Source organism: Zophobas morio, unplaced genomic scaffold (assembly GCF_036711695.1).
Source record: "Zophobas morio isolate AGI-343-1 ecotype UQ-CSIRO unplaced genomic scaffold, CSIRO_AGI_Zmor_V1 ptg000024l, whole genome shotgun sequence".
NCBI lineage: Eukaryota > Metazoa > Arthropoda > Insecta > Coleoptera > Tenebrionidae > Zophobas > Zophobas morio.
Genome location: NW_026972129.1, coordinates 10,520,981 through 10,548,841, shown reverse-complemented (window position 1 = coordinate 10,548,841; position 27,861 = coordinate 10,520,981). Strand labels below are relative to the sequence as shown.

The window sequence follows — 27,861 nt, the reverse complement described above, 5'->3', positions numbered from 1 at the left end:
GCTCGTGAGTAAAATTTTGGGAGGAGAATTTGTAAACGTGGATATAGATCCAGATATAATAGAGAATTTAAAATTTGTTCCAATAACCTCTGTCGATCTTGAAAGATCGTTTTCAATTTTAAAACATGTGTTGTGTGACAAGCGCGAATCATTTCTAATGGAAAGTTTTGAAAAACATTTAATAATAATCAATTGGTTTAATAAAAATTATAGCTAAAATACAAAGACTGTAAACAGCATTTTCTTACATACTTCATTTAGTTATAATTAGAATTCTTATATTGCAAATAAACGTTACAAGGCCTGGACTCGATTACTATACTTCCTTAGCTTACGCTCGTGAAGTAAAAATACATATATCACGTAGAAATCTAAAATTTGTAACTGTACTGCTTTTTCTACTAAACTTTAATTATAAAGTGCCCTTTTTCAGTAATCCATGTACATAAAAAATAATAAATAGAATTTCTTATCTCTTAATTTTACTGCCGCTGCAATTAATAAGTTGACAAAAGTTGATACCATTATTTAATCGTTCATTTTGTTTAGTGGTCGTCCATCCGTAATGCTGAAAAGTAGGTGGTATTTCGGTATCTCAACTAATGAATTTCGTATCGGTACTCCCTGTATCGCTCGCCGTTAAAACCCTCAGTATTTTATGTGGCGCTTATAGGCTTTTCAGCTAATCTAGAGTGCTTACGCGAAACAACAAAACAAATTCATACATTTTCTCATAAAAGAGGATTGTTGATAATGAACACCAGCCGTTGCGGCTGACGTCACTAATTAATTTTCATCTACCTGTTGTCTTGACTTCTTTGGCATCAAAATGCGCTGATTAGCACAAGTATACTGTTAAGCGGTCATTAATATAGCAAAATTGGGCCAAAAGCAGGAACTGGAGAGCAGGAGCGCACACGCGTGTTGGGTAATCTCCTGGTTATCAAGATAGTAGACGACGCTTTCGGCAACGCCAGTATCTCAAAGTGCCATGGTCCGAACGCGTCGAGCTCGAAACAACTCGCGATGACATGTGGAGTGCTCTTTCGCGAACTGTTGTTAATCTCTGCAGAGGACGGCAACAAAAAAGTAAGTCAAACTACATTAAAGAACCGTCTTATATCGATCATGAACTTAATTTTCTCTTTCGATTTTCTTGTTTTTTAACGTCATTGTGTTAAGTGTTGCCTCGTATATGTATGCTTTCTTTTCCAAATTTGTCTTCTGCATTGTTCTTAACATTTTAGATTGACAGACATGTTGTGGGTTTATCCATTATTAAACCCATTATCACGCAGATATGAATAATTTTTTATCAGATATTCATTTATTATTTATGATCGAGTAAACATCATAAAATATGATTCCATTAAAGATGAAATAAGCTTCAGCTGAAAACGTATGCAAACGACTCCAACACCGTCCAGCAATAAAGTAAAAATATCGTAGGTAAAGAAGTCTTTTTATTGCGCTTACAAGCGAGGAACTTTGAAGAGTTCACTTCATTGTTGGTTACTATGGCGTTAGCTTGGAAGTATAGAAGAAATTAACAAGTAAATTGTGTATCAGAAAAACGTGGAAACTTGCCAAAGGATAATAATAATTCGCAACTTCCGCTTTTAAGAAAGCAAATTCTAGCAAACGCACGCATTTTTCATTTTTTCATTGCGACACGACGTGATAAAATTTATAATGGTAACTGTTTTTCTTAGTCAACCTCATGCACTGTAATATATTTTTATATAAAAGCTTTGCAATTGATTGCAGAAATTTATGTGAGGTTTTTTCTACATAAAAGAAAAATTTATGGCCTTTGCACGCTCATGATAATGATTTAAGCATGGCATTCAATTCTGACGTCGTTTAAAATTTACATCACACCTTTTTGTTTGTAATTTAGTTACTGAATGGGTAACGTGCGCGTTGGTAAACACTAAAAAAGTTATATTTTGTGTTTTAAGGATAAAATCGATAATCGAACTTCAAAAACGGTTTCATATATTTATTAAAGTTGCATTATAATGTAGAATGGTTTTTATGTCATTATTCGTTCAAAAATGACAACCCAATTTCGGTTAAACATTTTAAAAACAGGAGTTGGAAAAACGCACAGTATACATTTTTTGCGTTGAAATTTCTGGAGAACAGCGGTAATATCATATATGTAGCTATTTTTTATCATCTCTTTTTATATTTTAAGTGCCTACATATACCTGGTATTCCTGCCATAGCTCGATCTAAAAAAGAAATGAAATTTACTAGAGGTACATGAATTAATTTACATCTTAAAATTTCAAACATACTGACAAACATGAATTACCAGTACAACCAAAAAAAGGATATTTATGAGTACGATCTACTAAATTAACCCACAATATTACCTTTCTCATTTCTTTATGAGTTGCGTGGGGATGGGAATATGTGAATTAACTGTTTCAAAAACCAATAAAGGAGGTACTTTATTTAAATAAAGAAATGACAAAACTTAATTAAAACGGAAAACAAAAAATCGTGGAAAATAAAATAATATGAACGCTATTCTATTCTAAATGTAATATACAAAGTCACTTCCAAAGAATATTCAGTATTTTTTAATGGCAAAATTCTGTTTGTAAGTATCTAGAATGCATTAATCCAATTTTTTTTTTTCATGTAGCATAAATATTTCTTATAATAGTTAAAATAGAATATTATATTAAAGCACACGCAGTAACATCTCTCAGCGTATTGAAATAGTGAAGATTTATTTCATTATTTAGTGAAATAGATCATCAACTTTGCAGAGAAAATATACGTATGTACACATATGGTGTCGACGGCGACGTCACGACGCAAACCTGTTTTTTTAAATTCCAATTTAATTTTTTTAATTTTTTGATAGACCATTAAATTATGGTTACAATGATATACAACACTTAGATATTTATTTAAGGTAATTTCCAGTTGATGAAAAAAGTAAAATTTATAAATATTAAAAAGTGAAAGTTGAGTGAATAAAGCAATTACACTTTATTGTATAATGAACAAAATCTATTTCAAAAGTAGTTATTTTTCGTATGTTCAAATTGTCATGAAATGGTGGTACTCCTTTATTTGACTCAACTTTCATTTTTTGTTTAGAAATGTAATTTTTTTTATCAACTAAAAATGACAAACATCTAAGTGTTTTATATTTTTGAAGTCGTAATTTAATGATCTATCAAAATCCGATACATAGGTTTAAAAAAATTGGTCGAACGTTGTTTCGACAGAACTTCACTCGCACCGAACGTAGAATGAAACATATTCAGCATTTTCGAGATGCGTTTTTACTTTACACAATTTTGTGGTGACGTCGTCAACATTTTTGTAAAGACACATCTATCAGTTTGGATTGGTGCAGTGTAATACCAGAGAACATAGAGAAGCGTCATAGTTTAAATTAAATGACGGTTGAGGACTCCTCGACTTATGTTGGCAAGAGTGTTTGTTTCTAACTAGGAATAAAATTAACTAGAAAAAATGTCATAATTTTTTTAAGGAAGCGTTTTACCTTCGACAAATTGACACTAGATTTACCAGAATGTTCAAGCTGCTTACTGTTTCCTTCACTTTAATTCAGGTCACACGAATTACAGTTCGTCGTCTGAGAACTTGTTTGATTTACAGACCAGAGCGCACTCAGGCCAATGTCGACTCTAAGTGTTCGGAAACGATTTGATTTATAAGCCATGATCCGTGATCTGATACACATCCTAACCGGTTTCGACCATAATTTCTTGCTGTTTCAACTTTCGAAGTCTCAGTTTTTCGAAATTTAAGTTTGGGGACTTTTCAGTTTACTCCTATTTATTATTCAATTTTTGGATTTTACAATTTCTCAATTTTTCAATTTCTCGGTTTTCATTTTTCTCTTCAATGTTATTTTTAAATATTTCAATTTTTGACTTTTATAAACTCTTTATTTTTCGATTTTTCAATTAATTGATTTTTCAAGTTTTTTGGTTAATCAATTTTTCTATTTTTTCAGGTTTCGATTTTTTAACTTCACTTCTTTGATTTTTCGATTTCTCAATTTTTCAGTTTTTTAATTTCTCAGTTTTTGTACATTTCAGTTTTGGGATTTTTCAGTTTCTTGCATCTTACGATTTTGCAGGTTTTTGATTTTTCAATTTTTTTAAAGGTTTCGATAACGATATTTCGACTTTACTTTTTTGATTCTCAGTTTTTCGATTCTTTAGATTCTCAGTTTTTGGATATTTCAGTTTTTCGATTCGTCAGTTTTTCTTTCATTTTTCAGTTTTTCGATATTTGAGTTTTGGGATTTTTCAATATTTTTGTTCGTCGACTTTTCCATTTTTGACTTCTGGATTTTTCGATGTGTCGACTTTTTACCTTTTCGATTTTTAAATTTTAGATTCCTCAATTTTTTGGTATTTTAATTTTTCAATATTTAAAATTTTAGATTTTTCGATTTCTCGATTTTTCATTTCAGTTCTTCGATATTTCAATTTTTCCAAGTTTTCGAATTGTTCAAATGTTTCGATTTCTTAATCTTTTGATTTTTCGACTTCCCGGTTTTGGATTTTCTGTTTTTCAATTGTCATTTTGTCAAATTTTCGATTTTTTAATTTTTCAAATTTGACTTTTATAAAATCTCAATTTTTCGATTTTTCAATTAATCGATGTTTTGATTTTCCGATTTCATGACCTTCGAATGTTTCGATTTTTCTGTTCTTCCATTCTGTAATTTTTTGATTTTTCAGGTTTTTGATTTTTCAATTTTTCGATTTTTTAAGGTTTCTAGTTTTAGACTTCACTTTTTTGACTTTTCGATTTTTCAGTATTTAGATATTTCAGATTTAGGATTTTTCAATATTTCAATTCTTCGGCTTTGCTATTTTTGACTTCTGGATTTTTCGATGTGTCTACCTTTTTATTTTTTCGATTTTTCAATTTTTGGATTTTTAAATTTTAGATTTTTCAATCTTTTGATATTTTAATTTTTCAATATTTCTTAATCTTTCTATATTTCGACTTCCTGGTTTTAGATGTTCTGTTTTTCAATTTTTCGCATTGTTAATTTTTCATTCCCGATTTATCGAGATTTGATTGTTCAGGTTTTCGATTGATCAGTATTTCAATTTTTTGTTTTGGCCTATTTCGGTTTCTCAGTTTTTCCAGTTTTCCATTTTTTTGTTTTTTGATTTTTACGCTTTTCCAATTTTTCAACTTTTAACTTTTTGTTTGTCGATTTCTCTATTTTTCGATTTTCGACTTCATCACTTTTCGATTTCTCGTTCTTTTCATCTTTCAATCTCTCAATTTTTTAATTTTTTGAATTTTTAAGTTTTTTGATTTCTCGATTTATCGAGATTCGGATTTTTCGATATTTTGATTGTCAATTTCTCAGTTTATTTTTTAACTTTTCGATTTTTCGATTTTGGCCTATTCGGTTTCTCAATTGTTCGACTTTTCAACTCACCGATTTTTTGATCTTTTGATTTTTCGATTTTCCAGTTTTTCGATGTTTCGATTTTTCAGTTATCCGGTTTTTTAAATTTGGGAATTTCGATGTCCCGATTTTTCCTTATTCGGTTTTTAAATTTTAGATTTTTGAATTTTACATTTTTTCGATTTTCTGATGCTTTATTTTTCGATTTTCAGTTCTTCGATATTTCAATGTTTCGGTTTTACGATTTTTTAAGGTTTCGATTTTTCGCTTACAAGATTTCTCAATTTTTCGAATTTTCGATTATTTTAATTTTTCACTTTGTTTCTCACTGTTAATGTGTATCGAAAACAACCACAAAAATTGTCACTAAAAACATTTAAAAATTCATACAAAATAGAACACAGTGTTTCCAAAACATTTTCCCGAAAAAAATCCATTGGGTTATTACGATTTCAACAATATTCTTAGTTTAAGACATTTTGCTACTATAAAACACAAATAAAGAATGAATTCTTAGTTAAACAAAATGTATAAAATCATCTAAGTATGTACCAAAAATATTCACTTAGTCGTTATAAAAACCGACCAAACCACTACATATTTCCCGCAGAAATTATAGTCCAAACCAACCAAATCGCTTCTGAACGCTTAGAGTCGACATTGGCCTGAGCGCGCTCCGGTCTGTAGATCAAACAAGTTCTCAGGCGACGAGTTGCAGTGAAACAGGTTTTTTATTGGCATCGAGTATTTAAATTTGGCGCTTGTCTTTGGCGGTTGAGGACTCCAATGTCAATAAGGGTGGTTTTGCAAAATCAGCCTGTATGTATATTAATCTATGGTAAAACTAACAATAACAGAATTGTATTCCCAAAATTTTCTGGGAGAAAGATGTGAGCCGTTCCTGATTTAATCAATAAAATAAATTCACTCATTCATTAATTTTTTTGAACCACCTATATAAGCAAATCTAAAAAATATGAATGCAGTGATAAATCACAAGTAAAAACTCATATTTTGGACATTTTAGGCAGAATTTATTCGGTAAAATTTTGAGATAACGTCATCAATTTTTTGGGGGGGATAAGCAAATATATTTTTGTTGATTTATCATGCTTATCATAACTTTAAAACATCTGCAAGATTTCAAAGCATTCGGTTTTGCAGATTCAAAATTAAATTGCAAAATGAAGTTTTATAATTTTGATTTTTTTCCGAAAATCTCCACGTTTCAGGTAAAAACTCAACAGGGAGTCATAAATTACATGTGCAGAACTATGTTATTTTATACTATTTAAAACCCATTTACTACGTACAATTTTAAAGAGACGTCATCACATTATAGGTGGGAATGATTAGACAACGTTTGATTAGCGTCTTACCATCTATATGATATTCATAATACACATAAAATTTGACAGCAGTCGGTTCAGTCGTTCCGGAGATTATTAGTCTAATGAAAATCCGGACAGACGGCAGACAGACAGACAGACAGACGGAAACGGGGCACCTATTTCTTCGTACTGTAGGGGTCATGAAAGGTTGAGAAAACGTAAAAGTAAACAGTCGGTCGGCGGACTCCATTATAATACTTCCTTCCCCTTCAAGGTAAAAACAATGGCGTTTACGAAATTTCAATATTACTATCCGTTCTCAATTTTAACTGGGACATCCTGTATTTACAATTGATATTTCATGGGATTTTTATCTTTTTAAGAGACAGACTGACGTATTGAAAGAAAAAGAGCAAAACATAGAGTAAAATGCATAATATAATATGAAATCAAAACCGCTACACCTTATTTTTTTATTATTAGTAAGTATTACATTACACCTGTCGGAAATGGCATACGTGTCGTTGCTGAAATGTTAATCTGAACATTTTCCAATGGGAAAACTCACTAGAAACTTAGACGTAATCTTGCGATTTTTCAATGCATTTATATTTTTATTAATTAATAATTAATATTGTTAATCGAGTCTCCCGTTTCCTATTCATTGGTGGAAAAGAGCGACACCTCGTGCCAGACCAAACATTAACAAGTCAACAGAGTGTGTGTTCGAATCAAAAGCAATGGCGGAGTGTGGGTGATTAAAATATGATGCTTAATGAATTCAGAAAAACAAACTGTACAAGTTTTTTCCTTATACGGCAGTTGATGTTATCTATATATGTTGTTTTTTTCTAAATTTTGAAATAGTACTTTTTGTGTTCTAGTAGCTTTTGGAAAATTAAATTGTTGTCTACATTTTTTATAAAAACAAAGGTATTGCGCAGCTGTGAATGTATTTTAATTTTCTTCTTAGTTATAATTTTTTTAATATCATACCGATAATCGAAATTTAAGTATTCCAAAGTTGCTAATTTAACTTCAATAATCAAATCGGAGCGTTTCGTGGGTTTTCAGCTGGAAACCTCAAATTGATTCCCGCATTGGTCAGGCAAATATTTCATGTGGTTAGCAGAGTGTACAATTTTTTAGTTTATTATTCGTACCCACAGTTAAAAATTTTGAGGGAAATTGCAGATCACAGTCCTTATATTTACTTCATTATTTCGTTGTAAAAACTAAAATATCTTTAAAAATATTTGCACATTCTTAATCATTAGCATGTGGATAACAGATTTTATGAGAGGTATTTCTGACTGTCACCAAAATAGAAAATGTTATGTTTTGAATTGCCAGTGAGAAGAAATAATTATACATTTAAATGAAATTTTCAGGTATAATTAATAATGCTTGACTTAGAAATTGATAGCGGAATAACCAGAAACTGTTGCCACAGCTTCAGTTTGTTCAGGATTGTTCCAGAAGCGTACTCCTAAATTTTATCAGTCTAAACAAATTCCTTCCTATTTTATGTCCTCGAATTTAACCTTGAATTGAAATTTTCGTTATTGTCAGAGATTTAAAGCAAACTATGTTTTACTCTTAATAGAAATATTAAAAACTTAATTTTCTTCCGATGATTTATGGGAATATCAATCTTAAGTACAGTCCTGTCAGAATACATTTTTCTCCGAGTTAAAAACCTTGAAATTTTGGTTTTATGCCTCCGTGTATACTTTCTTTAGAGTAGAATTCATTCAAAGACATAATTCATGTTGTGGACTTTTTTTAATAAGATTTTTATTATTTTTTATAAGACTTTAAAAAAACAATGAATGCAATTTTAAATATACTACAACGAATTTTTAGTTGAATCACAGAATGACATTACTCTTTTAATTATACATATATTAACATAATTAATGTTATAACCTCTAAATTTACTACCTATAAAATATTTCACAGGCATAATAACTCTGACAGTGTGAAGAATAAACGTTAAATTTGTTGATAAAATGCACTCCATCGTTTAAACACATCGATCGATGTGTCGAATTGATCGAGCTACACTTTAATCCAGTGTTCCGTTTAAAAGCTTTACTATTAGCTGTTTAAAGGAGATACAGTGTTAGTTTTTACGTACATTCGAGAAAATGTTTGTATATACTAAGAATTTAGATTTTATTCTACTTCAACGTTTCATTGCTATACGTAATGGAAACTTTGTGTAAATGTTAATAATACCAATATTTACTTCTCACAATATTTAAATGAAAATGAAATTTAATTCTGTATGCATTTTTGAAATCAATTTCCGTAAGTGAACGGAACGCCATATTAGCTGAAAAATTTGATGTTTTTTCTAAGAAATTTCAAAAATGGAAAATTTTCTGTTGCATACAGTGTTTGCTCATATCTTTCAAAGAGCAAACACAATTGTTCATGTTACTCTCTTTTGTACACTGTGGGGATGTCATCTAATTTATTATATAAAGAACCTTCATTCTGACAGTTAAATAAATACATTCATGTTCATTTTAAGTCGACTATAAAGGTTCTGTATTACCATAATTAAACTAAGTTTTCCATGGGAACGTTAAAACATTTCTTGTATCTGTATCCATCAATATTATGTTTTCGAAAACGTGTTCTGTCAAGTGTTAATAGAGTTACGATTTGACAAATGCCATTAATTCCCCTATATTTTTTTTGATGAAGGTTAAGCTCTTAATAATCCTGATTACATCATGACTTACACGTTTTATAATACACGAATGTAATATTTTAAATTGTAGACACCTCATTTGTAAATTTTGTAACTCCTGGAAGCTGCTTTTGCCATAACAGATTTCATAAAGTATAAACAATAGGTGATGTTTATTTATGGTAGCAATTAGTATAGGTGGATACATCACGTCTATTTACATTTTTGATTGATGTATGGGTAGGTTTCAATCGACAAAATAAATAGGTGACACTTGTTAGGTTCATGCATGTGAAAGTTTTTTGCCTCTGTTTTATGTTATAAATACCTAATCAAATCATCACATTAGAGAGTATTATTCTGAATTTTATCGAGACCGCTCCCAGCTACTTGATCTTTTACGTGACAGAGGGCCTGGTCGGACTACTGTTACTTTGTTAAGAATGATTGTGTGGCTGTAAATGGTTTGGTTTAACTTCGACTTTTTTAAATTATAAATACAGATTAGATGATATTTTGAAATAGACATACAAAATTTAACAATAGTATAATAATTTGTGATTACACCACTTTCTCTTTAACAGTGTCAAGATTTCCATTTTCTCAGCAGTACCAATACAATTTGTACTTTTTTTGCCAAGTATGTTCTATTATTAAATTCATATCGTTGGTGAAATTGTTAGTAAAATTTTAGTGATTACACAATTAGATTTGAATTACCCAGGGTCCAATGATAAATGTATATGAAAATGTTTTTTCTGCAAGGGTTGTTCAGATTTGCCAAAAATAAAAATAATGAGAATAGTTAATAAAAGTTAATTTAAACAATGCAGATTGTACCGTAAAAACAAACAGAAATAATAAAACTCAATAAATATGATTATAGGATATCATTTTTCTAAAGATAATCAAATTACAATTAAATATATCAATAGATGAAGGTAGGTCATTAATTAGCCTTTCAATTCTCATACAAGGAGAGTGAAAATCATTATTAGTTCTTTGAAGCTCAATAGAAAATAAATCATTGCCTCTAGTAATCTAATTAGGAACTCGAAAGTTAAAAAAATTAATTAAAATTGGACTATATAGATAATAATAATTCAGTAATCAGATTCTCAGTTTGTTTGAAGTATGATAGATTTTAATGCAAAAAAATTGATGGAAAGTTGTTTCGACAGAACTTCCCTCGCACCTAAAGTACATTGAAACATATCTAGCATTTTCGAGTTGAGTTTTTACTTTACACAATTTCGTGGTGACGTCATCAACATTTTTACAAGCACACGTATATCAATTCGGATCGGTGCAGTCCTGTATATAAAAATAACAGTACTGTATTTCCAAAATTTGCTGGAAAAATTTTCCTGATTTAATCAATGAAATAAGTTGGCTCATTCATTAATTTTTCTGAGCCACCTGTATAAGCAAACCTAAGAAATATGAATGCTGTGATAAATCACAAGTAAAAACTCACATTTTGAGTCGAATTTATTCCGCAAAATTTTGAGATGGCATCATCAATTTTTTAGGGGGAATAATCAGATATATTTTGATTAACAATTTACCATGCTTACAATAACTTTAAACCGTCTGTAAGATTTCAGAATATTCAGTTTTGCAATTCTTGGTTTATTCAATAAAATAAATTAACTGATTTTTTTTAGTGACCGTGTATAAGCAAATCTAAAAAATATGAATGTATTGATAAATTACAAGTATAAATTGAGCATATTTTTTAAATAGGATTTGTTCAAAATTTTGAGGTGACGTCATCAATTTTTTAGTGGGGATGGGCAAATACATTTGACCAAAAATTTACCTTACTTATGATAACTTTAAAACATCTCCAAGATTTCAAAGCATCCGATTTTGTAGTTCTTGATTAAATTAATAAAATAAATTCACACTATCTGTCTAATAAAAATCCGGGACGGCAGACAGATGGACAGACAGACGGGCTCGATTAAAATACTTCCTTTGCTTACGCTTGGAAAGTAAAAATTTAAATGCAGTGGTAAATTACACGTATAGATTCATCATATTTTGCGCATATAAGATAGGATTTATTCGACAAAATTTTGATGTATCGTCATCAATTTTGGAGGAAGGGGATAAGCAAATACATTTTGATCAAAAATTTACCGTATATATGATTTCAAAGCATTCGATTTTGCAGATTTCCTGATTAAATCGATAAAATAGATTCACGCATTCATTAATTTTTTTGAGTCACCCTGTGTAAGCAAATCGAAAGAATATAAATGGAAATGGAATGCTAAATCATCAGTATAGACTCATCATATTTTGTACATTTTAGATAGGATTTATTCGGCAAAATTTTGTAAAACAAATATATTATGTTGATTAAAAATGTATCATGCTTATCATAACTATAAAATCTGCACGATTTTAAAGCATTCGGTTTTGTAGATTCAAAATTAAATTGCAAAATGTTGTTTTATAATAAGGTGTCTTAAAAACTACATATGTAGGATTATGTTATTTTATACAATTTAAAACCCATTTACTATGTACAATTTTGAAGTGACGTCATCATATTATTGGTGGGGATGATTAGAGAAAGTTGGGTAGCGTTTTACGATCTACATGATATTCATAACACATATAAAATTTGACAACAATCGGTCTAGTAGTTTCGGAGATTATCTGTCTAATAAAAATTAGGACACAAGACAGACGGACAGACAAACGGAAACGGTGGACCTATTTGTTCGGACTCTAGGGGTCATGACAGGTTGAGAAAACGTCAAAGTAGAGAGGCGACCGACGGACTCGATTACAATACTTCCTTCCCTTACACTCGGAAAGTAAAAATCAGGTGATATATTCATTAGAACTAAAAATAATAAATAACAAAATGAGTTCACAAATTTTGACATATTTCGTGGTTGGGCCATAAAACTAACTCCTATGACAGCTTACTTCTTGGTATTGAATATTATAGTGACGGAAAACCGATAACTTGATTATTTGATGTTGACAATCAAAAGCAAATGTTGAACAGAATTTTTTGTATAAATGTTTTTGAACTAATAAGTGAAATCAAAATAATGTTGTTCCTACTGTAGCAACTTTAACAGTAAACTAAAAGAGGTACTTGTTGTTGGTTTAACATCATCTTTAACATAATTGATTTTTCATTAGGGAATTCCACACACGGTCGCTATATCTCATATTTTGTGGTTACTGTTTCCCTAAAGACTATATGACTTTGTTTTAAAGGTGTTAAAGGTAGGCACTTTTTTCCACAGGTTGATGACATTATAAAACTGTGAAAATAACAGTTCCTATATTCTAAAAATATAAATAAATAAATACAAATTCATTGCTTTTAAGTGTTAACTTAATTTATGTCTAATTAATTTACGCGATTATTGTTAAGTCAAATGTGAGTCCCACATCCAGAGAAGTATAGACACGCAATATTGATAGTCTGCAATCACGCCATTATAATATTTTGTAAATTTAATGTATTCCGTGGCTATGACGGTGTTGACAGTTTAATCAAATACTCCTATTATTTAACAATCTGCAAATTTATGCAACTCAATTAAAATGTTTGAAAAATATTCGTTCTTTTATCGTTTCCTCAATTGATAAAAATAATAAATCAACAAATGGCTGTTATAATTTATCTGTATTCATAAAATGCAAACAAATGCAACCTGACTCAAGACGTATTACTATCTCAGATTATTAGACAAACTGTATTCTATACCTAAGTAAAATTTCAGTTACCAATAGTAAAAAACAATCAAGTTAAATTTTCAAGCGAGTGCATCGTTCCGATATCGCTCTTAGCTAAAATCATAATTAATTGCTGTGACAATGACATTGTCCTGTAGTGTGTGTAACACCAATTGCAAGGATGACGAGTGTATTTATTATGACTTTTGCAAACTTCCACACAGAAAAATACATTTATTTTGCAACAAATGCAACGTAGCCGAAACAGTGAAAAATCTACAATAAGATATTACAGCTCTGAAATAAGAAATCGAGAAAAGGTTCCTCAAAATCAAGGCGTTATGACTGAGAAAACGATTAAAAAAAAAAGTTCGTGTAATTTGTTTCTCTGCCCGGAATGCTTATTATAACTTATAATACAATAATAGACTACAAATCTGAGAACAATGTTTATGTTAACAAAGATCTGACTCGAATCCAACAATAAAAGCTGTATACAATCAGGAAAGAATTTAGAACTAGAATTGATAACGGTGAAATAACTATTAAACTGAAATACTTTAACGGTATCTTCAAAATTGTTACTTTTGGAAAAAAGCAATAAACTTGCAAATTACTCATTCAATCGCTCCTAGGTTATAACAAATTTCATTCATGTAATGTATTCTAATGTCTGCTCATTATGATCCAAATTTAATGGTTTATGTCTATCAGTGTTAAATAACCATTATCCACATTGTATACTTCTGTCTAAAACTTGGCTCACCGACTCCATTTCGAAATCCCTTATTAATATTCTAGAATAAAGTGTTTTCCGGTTAGACAGATCAGAGAAAAGAGGAGAGGTGTTTGCATTTACCTAAAGACCAGTATTTTAAGTGTTAATAATGTTTCTTGTATCGATATTCATAGATATACATACCATTGATACTATTTTCCTAAAGCAACATTGTCAATATTTCTCATTCACAATTGGGTGTGTGCCGTCCATCGCATTCATCTTCCGTAAAACATCAAACTCTTTACAATAAGCTTACTGAGTTTTCTGAAAAGTTTGGTATCTTTTAACAATTGGAGATTTCAATCTTTCCAGTGTAAAGTGGTCCATTTCACAAACATGATACAAATGACTCCTCAGTACATTTTATAGATACTCTACTTAAATAATTCCAATTTGAATCAACACATAATAGAAAATACGAGCCCTTTCAATACTAACGATACCAATATTCTCTCCAAAGTGGCTGTTATGTCACCAATCGGGTTCTGACGATGCCTCAATGTCTGCTAGTAGATAGTAAAGACAGTGCTACAAAGAGAACGAAAAACACTCAAGCAAATTAATTATGACAATGTAAAAGCAATTTTAGATAATACGCTTTGGGACTCGTTTTACTACATTTCGGGCACAAATATTAGGTATGTGGACATTTTTACGCCACAAGTGCCAAAGTAATCATTATCACAGCGAATCCTTACAAAGCATGGATTGCTCCTAACTTGATTTGAATTTGACATGTTTTTAGAACCAACATAGACTCACTCAGTCACATGAAGACAATGTTATTCACAGAGAATTCTGAGAGAAATTCTAAAATGATATCAAGATCTCTAATCGAAAAAGTGCAGGTCTAGACTTCACAAAAAATATCTGTACCTACTTATTGTTGTAAATGCTTAACGGAAAACTCAGCTCCGGGCCCTGTCGGCATTAGCCCTGCAGTTGGCATTATTCCGATTTTCAATTTTCAAAAAGGCGATAAGCTTCTAGCAATCAAATATATATATAAACCTATAAGCTGAACATCTGTGTGTCACAAAGTTGTAGAAAGTATTATTGTTGAACATGTCGTGAATATCTTATTACCAATGGTCATATACCGTCAACTCAGCATAGCTTTCTTACTGGCAGGTCTACAGTTACATATTTACTCCAGTCTATAAATACATGGACAAAATATCTCGACGAATCCCAACCCGTGGACGTCATATACCTAGATTTTACGATAGCCTTTGATCGTAACCCTCTCCGACAGCTTTGTGCCAAGCTAGAGCATATTGATATTAGAGATTTATTGCTAGAATTGATTTCTGCCTTTTTATCAAATCGTACTTTTTCAGTTAAGAGTAAGGTCTTCTCACTCTGATCCTCTGAAGGTTTTATCAGGTCTCCCTCAAAGATCTGTGCTGGGGCCGTTACTATTCACCTTCATAGCACCTACATAGCAGATTTGACTTGTTTGGTTTGATCCAAAATCAACATTTTACCTTCAACAGCTGCCAAACCTCAGGGCGAGGAGAGTACTCAGTGATTTAATATAAACTCATCCTATTTTGCACAACTTATTCCGACTATACTTTAAAGGCCTCTTTACTATGAACCCAGATTTAAGATTACGGGGACATTATTACATACTGAAGCGTGAAAATGTTGAAATTGGATTTCTTGAACATTTTCTTGCAAATTGTATGTTCTACAATAGAATTCTCTACCAGACGAAGTAGTCAGTGCATGAAGTTTTATTAGTTTTTCAAAAACACACTCGACGCTATATGTTACCATAGTGTTTAATATTATAGTGAACCAAGAGGTATAAGGTTATATGGCCATCATAAAATTAGTTGACCGCAAATAAATACCCCCTTTGTGTGGTTCGCACTAAGCTTACCGGTTGGCAATAAATCATCTTCTAAACATTTCTTGCTCATATTTAACAGGGCCGGCTTTCAAAGCGAGTGGTTATTTCGGAACCCTCAGCGGCTGCAGGTAGCAAAGAAATAGTGGAGTGGTGGATTTTCATATTTAGTGAAAGCCGCCCCTGAACGAAACCGCAAGAGCCGGCCGAGCTGTAGTGGACTCGTTATTTACGACCCTAAAACCTTTTCTATTGTAAACAACTTAACTTCGACACAATGGGATGATTTTATGATGGCCATATAACCTTATAGCTCTTGGTTCACTATATCATGAGTGATTTTATATGCATTTACTTTCTTATCAGTTGTAATTTTGTATGTAATGTTGGTAACTATACAGGATGTTTCATGGGTCTCTGGTTCTTTTATGGTGACCGTTACGTACTCAAACTTTTTTTCCTGCTCTAGTTCTGTTCCCTCAGTTTCCATATGCATAGCCTTTTCTTCTCCTGAAATTGGCAATATTTCTGTTTCCATCATGTTTATATTCATTTCATAGTTTATAAGAGTTTCGTTCTATCCTTTAACGTTCTCTTGTCACTATCTACAATGATTATCACGTCATCCTCAAATACACACTCCTATTTTTACTTTTTCCATATTTTTGTAACCTATGCACATGCTCTTAGTTTTTCGTAAAGTAATTGTGATAAAAATTAAGGGGAATTCATAAACTACAAGCACACGAATATGTTTATGATAACAGCTGACAAAGCAGAAATATCAGTTATTTAGAGAAATATGATTTAATAAAACCCATGCGTTTTTCTCCACGTTTTCTTCTATCAAAAAAGCAACGCAAACGTGATGACTTTTTTAAATGAATACCCTGTATGTACAAAATTTGTCAGTTCCATAGTTTCGGAGATTATCTGCCTAATAAAAATGGACCTAGACAACAGACACACGACAGACAAACAGAAATACGCGACCGACTTTGTCGTACTCTAGTGGTTATCAAAACATCGATAACGTCGAAAAAACATTGAAGTAGCTGATCGCGAGATGGACCCAATTTTAATACTTCCTTAGCTGACACTTGAGAACGGATAATTGACAAATAAATATATTTTTAAAACATGTTCTGAAATGGAATGTTGAATTTCACAGATAACTTATTTTAGATTTAACTCTACAGTTGTCTTAAAAAATCATACATATAACAATAAGGGATTTGTTTTATTTCTTATCTTATTATTAAATACAGTTATGTTATGATTCATAGTAATACAACGTGTACCTATATTTAATGTGTTTAATACCGCTTTAAAATTGCTGCTATATAATTAAATAAATCTTATAAACATTTATGTTTGGATGTCCAAGTTGAAATGTGAAACGTAGAAGAGTCAGTATATTTTTTGAAACATTTCAGTAATTACTAATGATGTAAACATTCCATTTTCTTTTATTTCCCGAACGTAAGCTAAGGAAGTATTGTAATAGAGTCCATCCTGCAAAAATTGCAACTTTCGTATTTTCCTTACGTTTCATGACCCCTAGAGTATGGAAAAATAGGTCTCTCGTTTTCGGCTGTGTGTCTGTCGTCTGCCGTCTGTCTGTGTCGATTTGTATTTTGAGAAATATAATGGTAAAACATTTGTCTGATCATTTCCACCAAAATGTGATCACGTCACTTCAAAATTGTATGTATTTAATAAATGTTATTTACTTTATTCATTTAATAAAATAACATACTCCTACATGTGTAGTTTGTGAATCCGTATCGATTTTTACCATAGAAATCCAGTTTTTGAAAAAAAATCAAAATTGTAGACGAACGCTTTACAAATCTTCCAAACGTTTTAAGGTCAAAAGTTTATCCGTTTTATTCCGCTCCCCTCAAAATTGATCAACGCATTCATATTTTAAGAATTACTTGTACAGGGTGAATAAAAAAAATGTATACATCTTCTTAACATTTACTTTAACAGTCCACGCATGTCGTTATTTTAACCTTGAGGAGTCATCATAAAAAATAAAATTCGCAAAATAAAAATAAAAATTAATTTTTCGATAATGCTTGATATGTTGTACACTGCACTTCAAGGGCGAGGAAGGTTATGTCTAAATAATCTTAGACTTTTTTTTCTTAGTTGATAGCACATCTATGACTAACTGAAAATAATTTTTAATTACGGTTACCTAGGTTTTTATTTCTCTGTTTATAGAAGAAACAATTAAATGACTGATGGCACGTCCATTTTAGTGCTTAGTGTTAGCACTGTACGTGCTGCAGCTTTATAACTTCACACAGAGTATTATGAAAAATTAAGATGGATTTTTATGTGGTTTTTACGAGTATTATAGTTTGGATCATTACCTCATACATAACTCACCAGCCCCATAAAGAGTCGGAAAAACAAAAACTCGTCTTTGGCAAAATCGACAGCAATCGTTTTGACCAACTTGTTAATCAACGATTTACTTAATACAGTAGTTGAAATGTGACACATGAACTGCATCGCATTATATACATGGTTTTTGTCCTTGATAATAAATATTTCTTAATAATTTTCTAATTCCTCAATACGACGGATAGTAAATAAAGGATTGTGAAATTATTATAATAACTATTAAATTAATGTTTATTAAAAAATGCATAAAATTATGTTACAATGATCATCATGCTTCAAAGAAGAGGAAAGTTAGATAGTCTCACAAATTCTCAACAACAAACAACAAGACTAATTTTTATATTTGTTATTAGGTGTATTTCTTTTATTTTACGCTAGTTTGTTACACTGAGCTGCTTAGTTGCGACAAGTTGGCTTTTAATATAAAAAGATATCGATTATACTTAGTAAATAGAAATGAAACTTTTAGTTATGCTCAATTCCCAGTTGTACCTTTAATTTTGTCGTCTACAATCTTTTAGGCCAAAGAACTGACATAATTAGTAAAACACAAGGAGATGATACCATAAATTTTTAGTGTGTCTACGAAATTGCTTAATCATGCAGTATTGAATTAAATGAAGGAGATCCACTTTACTTAGGCGATTAATTTTAGGGGTTGATGTCTACCAATTTTACAAAATTAACTTCATTTAATCGGTCGCTTGTCATTTGTAATAGACACCGTGCCAAGGGAAGATTTCAAATTCTGAACCTTCTACATAATTGGAACTCTAAAGATAAAAGTTGCGTGAGTTCATATTTTCCAAAACATTAAAGTTCTAGTTAAACCCTTCAAGCAGTTTATGATTTTCATCACACTTGACTGAAGTTTTCCTAACCGTTCCGTAATTTTTTATTAAAGTACATTACACCGATGGATTTAAATGTGGTGTACAATAGGCATCATTAAATGATCGGTTATAAAGCAAAGTGAACAATGAAATGGGTTTTATCCATCCAATTATTGTTCAAACCATCCACTAATTGTTCAACAATTGGATCTGATTTTCTGGAAAAAAATCAGATAATCGTAATTAAGACACTATTATTTGAGTAACGTAAATTGATTAATAAACAGAGCAGATTTCATTATTTGCCATTTTTAGAGCATTTTAATTCATTGTCAGTGTAGCTAATCTTATTCTCATATCGAATAATAGCACTAGCTGTGCTGTGAAAATTTATTTAAAACAAGCTAAATTAATGTACAATGCACTTGTAGTTTTTTTCCTTTTTTCTTTGTCTCATACTCTGGTTTCTGTAAACTTGTTTTAGACTGAATCTGCTTCAAGAGACGGAAAACAATTTGTATTAGACGATGTTGAACACGATAATTTTTATATTGGCGTTTCGATTTTGAATTATTTGTATGAAGTCGTTAGCTAATTGTATTCTTTTCCCAAAAGACTTCCCAACTGAGTTCGCCATTTTATATCGCCGCCAATCTCCTGAATAGCCCCAAGTCCCTCGTTTTAGTCCATATTATTTTATGAAGTGCAGCGCCATCAGAAAAGAAGCAAATTTCACTTGTTTCCTTGATTTTTTTTAGACGAACTCTGAAGTAAAGATTTTCTGCATATCAATCATGATCTCAGCAATGTGCAAATAAAGTGTGGCGTTTTCTTGTACCCATTTTTACCACATTTTGATTAAATTTTAACCGTCAAAAATTATTAACAGTTCTAGTGTTTAATTGTATATAGTTTGGTGTGCCTAATCGAATTATTGTTTTTTCAGCAGTTTATTTTTAATTAGATATTGTAATAGAATCCAGCGGGCGAATAGCTATTTTCATGTTTTCTCGACGTTTCACGACCCCTAGCTACAAAAAAATAAAATGGACTCTTGTTTCCGTCTGTCGTCTGTGTCAATTTTTATTAGACAGACAATCTCTAAAACTACGGGACCGATTGTTGTCAAATTTTGTATGTATTAGGAATATCTTATAAATTGTAAATCCTAATCAAAATTTGGCTAATTATGCCTACCAACAATTTGATAACGTTCGTTTATTGTGTTGCGTAATTAACATTTTCTAGATGTTATGAAATATAGTATAATATGTTTGTGGTTTACGAATCTACCTTAATTTTGTTTGTTGTTATTATAATTTTTATTACTCAAAATTTTTCGTAGTAATACTTTTGATTTCTGGTATATCACCGTCTCCGCTTCCTGTTCTGAGTTGGTTTCTAGGAAAAATGTGCTTGCGTCTTCGATAGCAGAGCGGCTCACTTCACTTATAAACTGATATACCTACGTGTGCTTAACAGAATGTTGATGACGTCATCTCAAAATTTTGTAATGAAAAAATTTACCTACCTTTACTACACACATTGCTTAATTTTAACTTACAGTGCTAACATAAAAAAATAAAATTCACAAAACAAAATCTTATATATTTTCGAAAATGTTGGATATGTTGTATTGACCAGTAAAGTGAATGACGCGCGAAATTTGAACTCAGTTCATAACACGAGACCCGTATTTCAGTTCCCCGTGTAATCCTTATGGGTGAAATCGAGGCGTCACTTTAACGCTTAAATTGTACCATTAAAGTAATTTTCTTATATATCCCACTACCTGTACCATTAAGACTGATATTTTTACTGTTGATCTTGATACCAAACATGAACGGAACCGGTAGTATTTAATAAATATTTAAATTCAACTTTTACCACTACATTTGCCTCGAACGTATGTCGTACAGTGGTTCATACTGCCATTGACTTCCCCCTCCACATAAATGGCTTTGATTTTCAGATGCTACAGATACGGCTGTGAATTTCAAATTATTCATAAAGGAGATCTCATATTTGCAAATGTTTTCAATCAATTGCCAAATTTTGATTTAAGAATCATCATCAATCCCAAGCTTTTTTCTTTTCACACATTTTTGCTAGAAAAGGAAAAACTTAGCATTCCTGATTAAACCTTTCATGTACAAGTAAAAATCACTCTCATTTTAGTACGAATTGGGTCTGAAACACCCATTAAAAAAAAAATCACAATTTAAAGAACAATTTATTTCAAAACAAAAAAAAAGTATTTTACAATAAAAAATTGCACTTCCTAATGCAAAATCTGATTCACTTTTGGTGAAAAACTGACCCACAAACTGTTTTCTTGATGGGCCATTAAAATAGTCCTCGGACACTAATAGTTCTTCGACACTGTGAAGTAGATTTTCTTCAGATCTTTCTAGTTCAGGGCCCAATAGCAAAAGCAGTGCTTCGCTCTTATCAGTTTGTCCTAAGCTTTCATGAAGTTGTACCTCAACATTAGCTGTTTTTAGGCTGACTTGGGGATTAAAAGAATTTTCACATGTTGCCTCTCTTAAGGAATATCTATGCATAATAAAACAAAATACGTCATAATTTTACTTGACACAGAATTTATCAATATACATTAACTTACCATAATCTTCTCGCATTCTAGCTCGAATAAACTCTTCAAGCACATTTAATTCAGTATACCAATTGACTTTCGCTACATTATTTGACTAAAGAATTTTCTCCAACAAAAAAAAATGGCAATTGCCACTATTGTTAACACATGTCTTTCTGTCATTATTAATAACAAATACAAAAAACCAGTCCACAGATACATACAACCCAATGTGAATCAATATCACAGAACTAATATATCATCCAAAAATTGTGATTACGATTGTTTGTTGTGATGAAAATACGAAATCAACTGTCATATTTTGGGGATTTTCACGATCTAAACGTCACTAGTACCGCAAAATATTCGCGTTCTTTTTCTTTCCCAAGTGTTTCTGGATTTTCCGTTTCACTCATGCGCAAGACGTTAGAAACGATGTACGTTACTTCGATGGATAGCGTTGTTTTTAATTTGCAATATATCTTTAACAGAAGCTTTTTATATAGTTAAACCTTTAGTAACAGGAAGATAATTGTACAGTCTTTATCGCTTGTAGCATGAACTAGTTAAGATTTCTACCTATGCGGCGTATTTTGTCTGTAAAATCAAGCTCCCATAAGAAACCCATAGTAGAATTTTTGAATTATGAACTGCCGCGCATTCTAAATTCTAACCTTACTTTACTGGTCAATTATACTTCAGGCAGTGAGTATAGAGTTAAAAGAGAGGCAACCTTATGGACAAGTGCGGGGCTAATGCTCCGTCTTACCCCTCACTTCACTTCATCCACAAACGTAATAGTGGATAGTGGCTCTCCCTCCTTTTTTCTTGTGAACTACGTTAACAGTAGTCTGGACGAACACCAACTCATCAGACTTGTGGCCAGTGCGATTACGTTAAAGCAAAATAGCCCATCCCCAAATGAACGGTGGACTGGTGAAAGGTTTTTGTCCAATTTTAACCAAATTTCAGCTTTTCTTTAATTATTATTGTTATGATAAGCACATGTTGACAACATGCCGGTAAATCCCAATTTTTGGAGGATGCCTGGTGTATGCGTTTAAATTCATCCTTTATTTAAATAAAAAAATGAACGGCCATTATAGTAGATATAGTTATTATGATATTTTTATTATTTTTCAGTTTTTCGACCGTTTTATATTTCGATTTCTCAATTTTTCAACTTCTCGATATTGTAATTTTTCATTTTTAAAATTCTAGATTTTTCGATTTCTCGAGTTCTCAGTTGTTCTATATTTTAATTTTTTTTATTTTCCCAATTTTTAAATTTTCGATTTTTCAATTTTTGAGATCCCGAATTATCAATTTTTCCATTTTTAACTTTTCGATTTGTCGATTTTGGCCTATTTCGGTTTCTCAATTTTTTGATTTTTCGACTTGTCGACTTTTCGACTCCTCGATTTCTCCATCTTTTGATTTTTCGATTTCTCGATGTCTCAGTTTTTGAATTTTTCGATGTTTCGATTTGTCGGTTTTTGATTTTTACTTTTCGATTTTTCGGTTTTTCTGTGTTTAGATTTTTATATTATTCGATTTTTCAGTTTTCCAATTTTTTTTAGTTTTCGAGTTTTGATTTCTCGATGTGTTGATTTTTTAGTTTTTCGATTTTTATATTTTAGATTTTTCAATTTTTTTTTTTTATTTTTTGATTACGATATTTTAATTTTTCAATGTTTTAAATTTTAGGCTTTTCGATTTTTCAGTTCTTCAATATTTTTTAATTTTTCAAATTTTGACGTTTCAGAATTTTCAGATTTCCGATTCCTCAATTAATCTACTTTTTTCGACTTTGCTTTTTGAATTTTTGATTTCTCAATTTTTCAATTCTTTAACTTCCTAATTTTTGAATGTTTTGTTCAATTTTGTGATTTTTCAGTTTTTCGACTTTTTACTGTTTGAATTTTCAATTTTTCGTTTTTTAAACTTTTAGTTTTCAGTTTTTAAAATATTAGGTTTTTCGATTTCTCGACTTTTCAGTTCTTCTATCTCAATTTTTCAATTTTTGGAATTTTTAAATTTCTGATTTTCCATTTTTTTTATTTTTCGATTTTCCATTTTTTTTTTATTTTTCGATTTTCCGTTTTTTTTAATGTTTCGATTTTCCATTTTTTTTGTGGGTATCGTTGGTGATTTTTAGAAAAAGCGACGGTTACAGTTTTCAGATTTTATTTAGTTCCTTTTACTGTTTGAGAGTGCCAGGGAGAAGAAGATCGAAGGGTGTTTGAATGGTCGACAGGTAGGCTCGGTTTCAAATAGGTGGTAGTAGGTAAAGAAAGAGTTTAGAAAATTCTAGAAACGGAAAGAGAAAGTATGTAGGAGCGTAGGGCAGGTAGACGAAAGATAGGAGGTATTTACATTTGTACAAAGATTATGAATGCGTTCAGGTAGAACACCTGATTTTGTGGGAACGGTTGTTCCTACATTTTAATTTTTCGATTTTCCACTTTTTTTTAATTTTTCAATTTTCCAATTTTTCGATGTTTCGAATTATTCAATTTCTCTGTTTTTAAATTTTAATTTTTTTTATTTCTTTATATTTAGACTTCTCGATTTTACAATTTTTCGATATTTGAATTTTTCATGTTTTAATTTTGCCATCTTGGTTTTTCGATTTTTAAAATTTTTCGATTTATAGACTTTCCGATTTCTCAATTTTTTCAACATCATCAGTTTTGGGAACTTTTCAATTTCTTTTTTCAATTCTGAACGCTTAGAATCGACATTGGCATGAGCGCGCTCTGGTCTGTGGATCAAACATGTTCCCAGGCGACGACTTATCAAAAATTGTTATCGCTAATTCCACTAGAAGTTTAATATTTTGTGCGAAAATGGAACACTCGAATGAAAATAATTGCCGAAATGTATTTGCCGAATTTTATACAGACCGTATGCATTTAAAAAAGCCCTTCACATTTAATCACTTTTTCCAAATGGGGATATCAAAAAGGACCACGGCAGTAACCATGTATTGGAACATTATAACTAGTAATTTAGTAATATAATAGTGTAAATAGTGTGTCCTATTTTTAACATCCATACTCACTAACCACGGTAAACTTGGAATGCCATTTAGAAATTTTGGACAGAAATTTAAAATCGGCAAAAAGTACGTTACTAATAAGGGAGAATAAAATCATATTTGCAAAGCGAAAATCAATTCCCAAATGTTCAGAAAAACAAAAATTGGAACAAAAGCAAAAATTAAAAAAAATTCTGAATCATTACACTGTCAACGTTATTGATGCATAAATGACTTATATAAATATTCAGTTTATTCCTAAGGACATAAATGTTCCGAACGTCCCTCAACTGCGACCAATTGAACGCTTTTGAAGAAATCTAAAGTGGAATTTGTGTGAAAAATGTAGGGTAGGAACCCTTCACACATATAGAATTAAGCAGTATGTATTGCTGAAAATTTGGCAGAAAAAAATATTGGCTTTCACAAATTTAATGCGCCGCGCTGTGTTAAAACAAAAATTTGTGAAGCAAGCAGATATGTTGCAAATCGTACTCTATAAAGTTGTTTTATAAATGTTAACAGTTGCATTTTTAATTCGTCATTCAATAATAAAGTTATGCTAGTTTGAAACTTGCGCAGATTTTTGGTCCCCACACCCTTATTTGATTCGAGTCGCAAATATCAGTAATTTTCCGCGCCGTCCGACTTGTTAAATTTCAAACTAAAACGGCTGCACGAGCGATTCGCTTACAGTAGTTGTGTTGTACAAGCTCAGACAACAACCCGTAAAATGGTATTAGTAACAACCATTGAAGGTTAGAGGGCTTTTGTCGCATTTTGGGGCGCCATCTGACCGCCAATATTAACTCACTGGTACGCATAAGGATACGGGGTTGCCGGTCTTTTAAATACATAGTCACTGCTTCAGGGATGAGGGAAGTTCTGTCGAAATAACTTTTTTTTATTTATAGAAGTTATCACAAAACAAATTAATATTATAATTTTTAAAGAAGTAGGATTTGTCAAAGTGTACTCAGGGGTGGTGGAAATTCTGTCTAAATAACCGTAGATCTTTTTTTTTTCTTTCTGCACTACGTTTGAGTTTCTTCTGTTGGTTGTTCGCGCATCAAAAAAGCGACTAACGATTTACAATACTTCATCTGGACCAATTTCACAGTAAAGTTTTAAATTGTATTACACTTACTCTGCTTTTCATACTGAAAACTCAACTCTTGTAGGATTTCGGCAAGTTACTCAATGGGTGTGTTTTTATCAAGTACATAATTCAGATTTTACTGCGTTTTATGACTTTGTTGGGCGTCTGCCGTCGTCATTTACGTCAGAGGAACTTTTTCCCAAAACGATTCATTTTAGCGTTTGTAATAAATTTATTAATTTTATACGAGTATTTTATTTACTTATAGTGTAGTCAAGGAAATTCTGGTGGCTATAAAAAACCCGACTGATTTATAAAAAATGTGCCAAAATGTTTTGTTGATACCGTGCAGCTGCGAAGTTACGTTAAAAGTTAAAAATGATTGAACACACTGTAAAGTATGTGATTGAATGTATAAACTACCTTAAAAAATGACCCTTTTATATCATCGACTTTATCCTGCCCACACTTCAATTTTATCTGCATACAGAGGTGCTTCTTTTATTAGACAGATAATCTCCGAAACTACTGGACTAATTGTTGGCAAATTTTGTATGTAATTATATTAGGAATATCATGTAGATGGTAAAACGCTAACCAAAATTTTGCTAATCATCCCCATTTTAATAATTAATTTAATTTTTTTTAATAAACGTTATTTAAATTTAATAAAATAACATACTCCCACACGTGTGGTTTATGAAGCCGCATGGTTTTTTAATAAAACCAGGACCTAAATATAGCTATGAGTCGGCGTCTCCACCGTGTAACCCGAAGTTTGAGCGTTCAAAGCACATACAGGGGAGTGTTTTTTTCTTTTTCTTAAACCGTGAGCATTATCATCTATATTGTTTTAATTTATATAAATTAGCACTAAAGAAATAAACATTTTAATTTTTAAAAAAGCGGGTTTAGTCGAACTGTACTTTAGGAGCGAGGCAAGCTCTGTCTACGTAACCTTAGGCCAATTTTTGTGCTCCAAACCCGCATAGTTTTTTTGAAAAATCACTGGGAATACTCGGTCCTAGACGGAAAATCTCTTTCTTGTAATTTCTGACCACACATATTTATTGATCAATGCGATTCTACAGGTCAAACTCATTTTTGAGCTTTGCTTGACAAGTGCCAAAAGAAAACTCCACTTGCTGTATCAAATATCTTACACATGTTAAAGGGGCTTTTTCCATAACCAAACCGTACATTCTCTGTGTTTTCTCGAGTTTTCTTGAATTTCGGGTTGCCACTTAATTTTCAAAATTTCAAGTTTCTTTAAACTGAGTTACACAACATTTCATCAAATTGGAAAAATGTGTATTGTCCACAAGGTGATTGGAAAGTTGTTCACGGAATTCATCCCATGTCTTCTAAGCAGGCTTTAACTTCAGCGTAAAGAAAGTGTTTTAAAGAAATGATTTTTAATTTTTACAATACGATCACAAATGACAAGAGAAAACCAAATGTGAGAATTTGAGGTTAGATTGAATTCAGGTCGCTATATGTATGCACATTTTTTAAGTCTCAATCAAAAAGCTGAAATGATAAAAATGAATTATCATGGGTGCACTAAACTTTCTACGTGCTAGCATTAATAAATTAGGAAAAATATTACAATTACACTCATTTACACACAACATATTCACACACCATCCGATTATCCATAGCATTTAAGCTAAGACATACGGCTACGCGACCATGGATGATTCGATTACAATCAATATTGATCACCTCATGTTAAAAGAGCTATTTTTAAACTTAAAGTTTGATATATTAAGTACTTATTTGAAATTAGAAACGCCGTGTGTAAAAATTGTAGAAATAAATCGTTAAATTGTTTACTTCCAGAGCGTAAGATGAAAGTGTAGTACAGGGTTCATCATTCTGGCGAACCGTTACCTTAATGTTTTCTCAATGTCTCATGACCTCTAGAGTATGCAAAAATATGACTCCAGTTTCCGTCAGTGTGTCGTTTTTTTATGGGTCTGTGTGTCTATGGTCTATTGGCGATTTTATTAAACAGATAATCTCCGAAACCAGTGGATTGATTGTTATTAAATTTTATGTG

General features: G+C 31.2%; 1 protein-coding gene across 2 annotated transcripts in view; it reads left to right on the top strand.

Annotated features, from left to right (window-relative positions):
* Positions 1–584: 584 nt before the first annotated feature.
* LOC135135698 (probable 3',5'-cyclic phosphodiesterase pde-5) overlaps positions 585–27,861 on the top strand; it is a 103,753-nt gene continuing 76,476 nt past the window's right edge. Inside the window, exon 1 of one of the 2 annotated variants that reach the window (XM_064064838.1) lies at positions 585–1,089. In XM_064064838.1, the coding sequence (XP_063920908.1) occupies positions 1,032–1,089 (58 nt within the window). In that variant the 5' untranslated portion in view covers positions 585–1,031. The remainder of the gene's footprint in view (positions 1,090–27,861) is intronic. The other variant, XM_064064837.1, reaches the window with a different exon arrangement.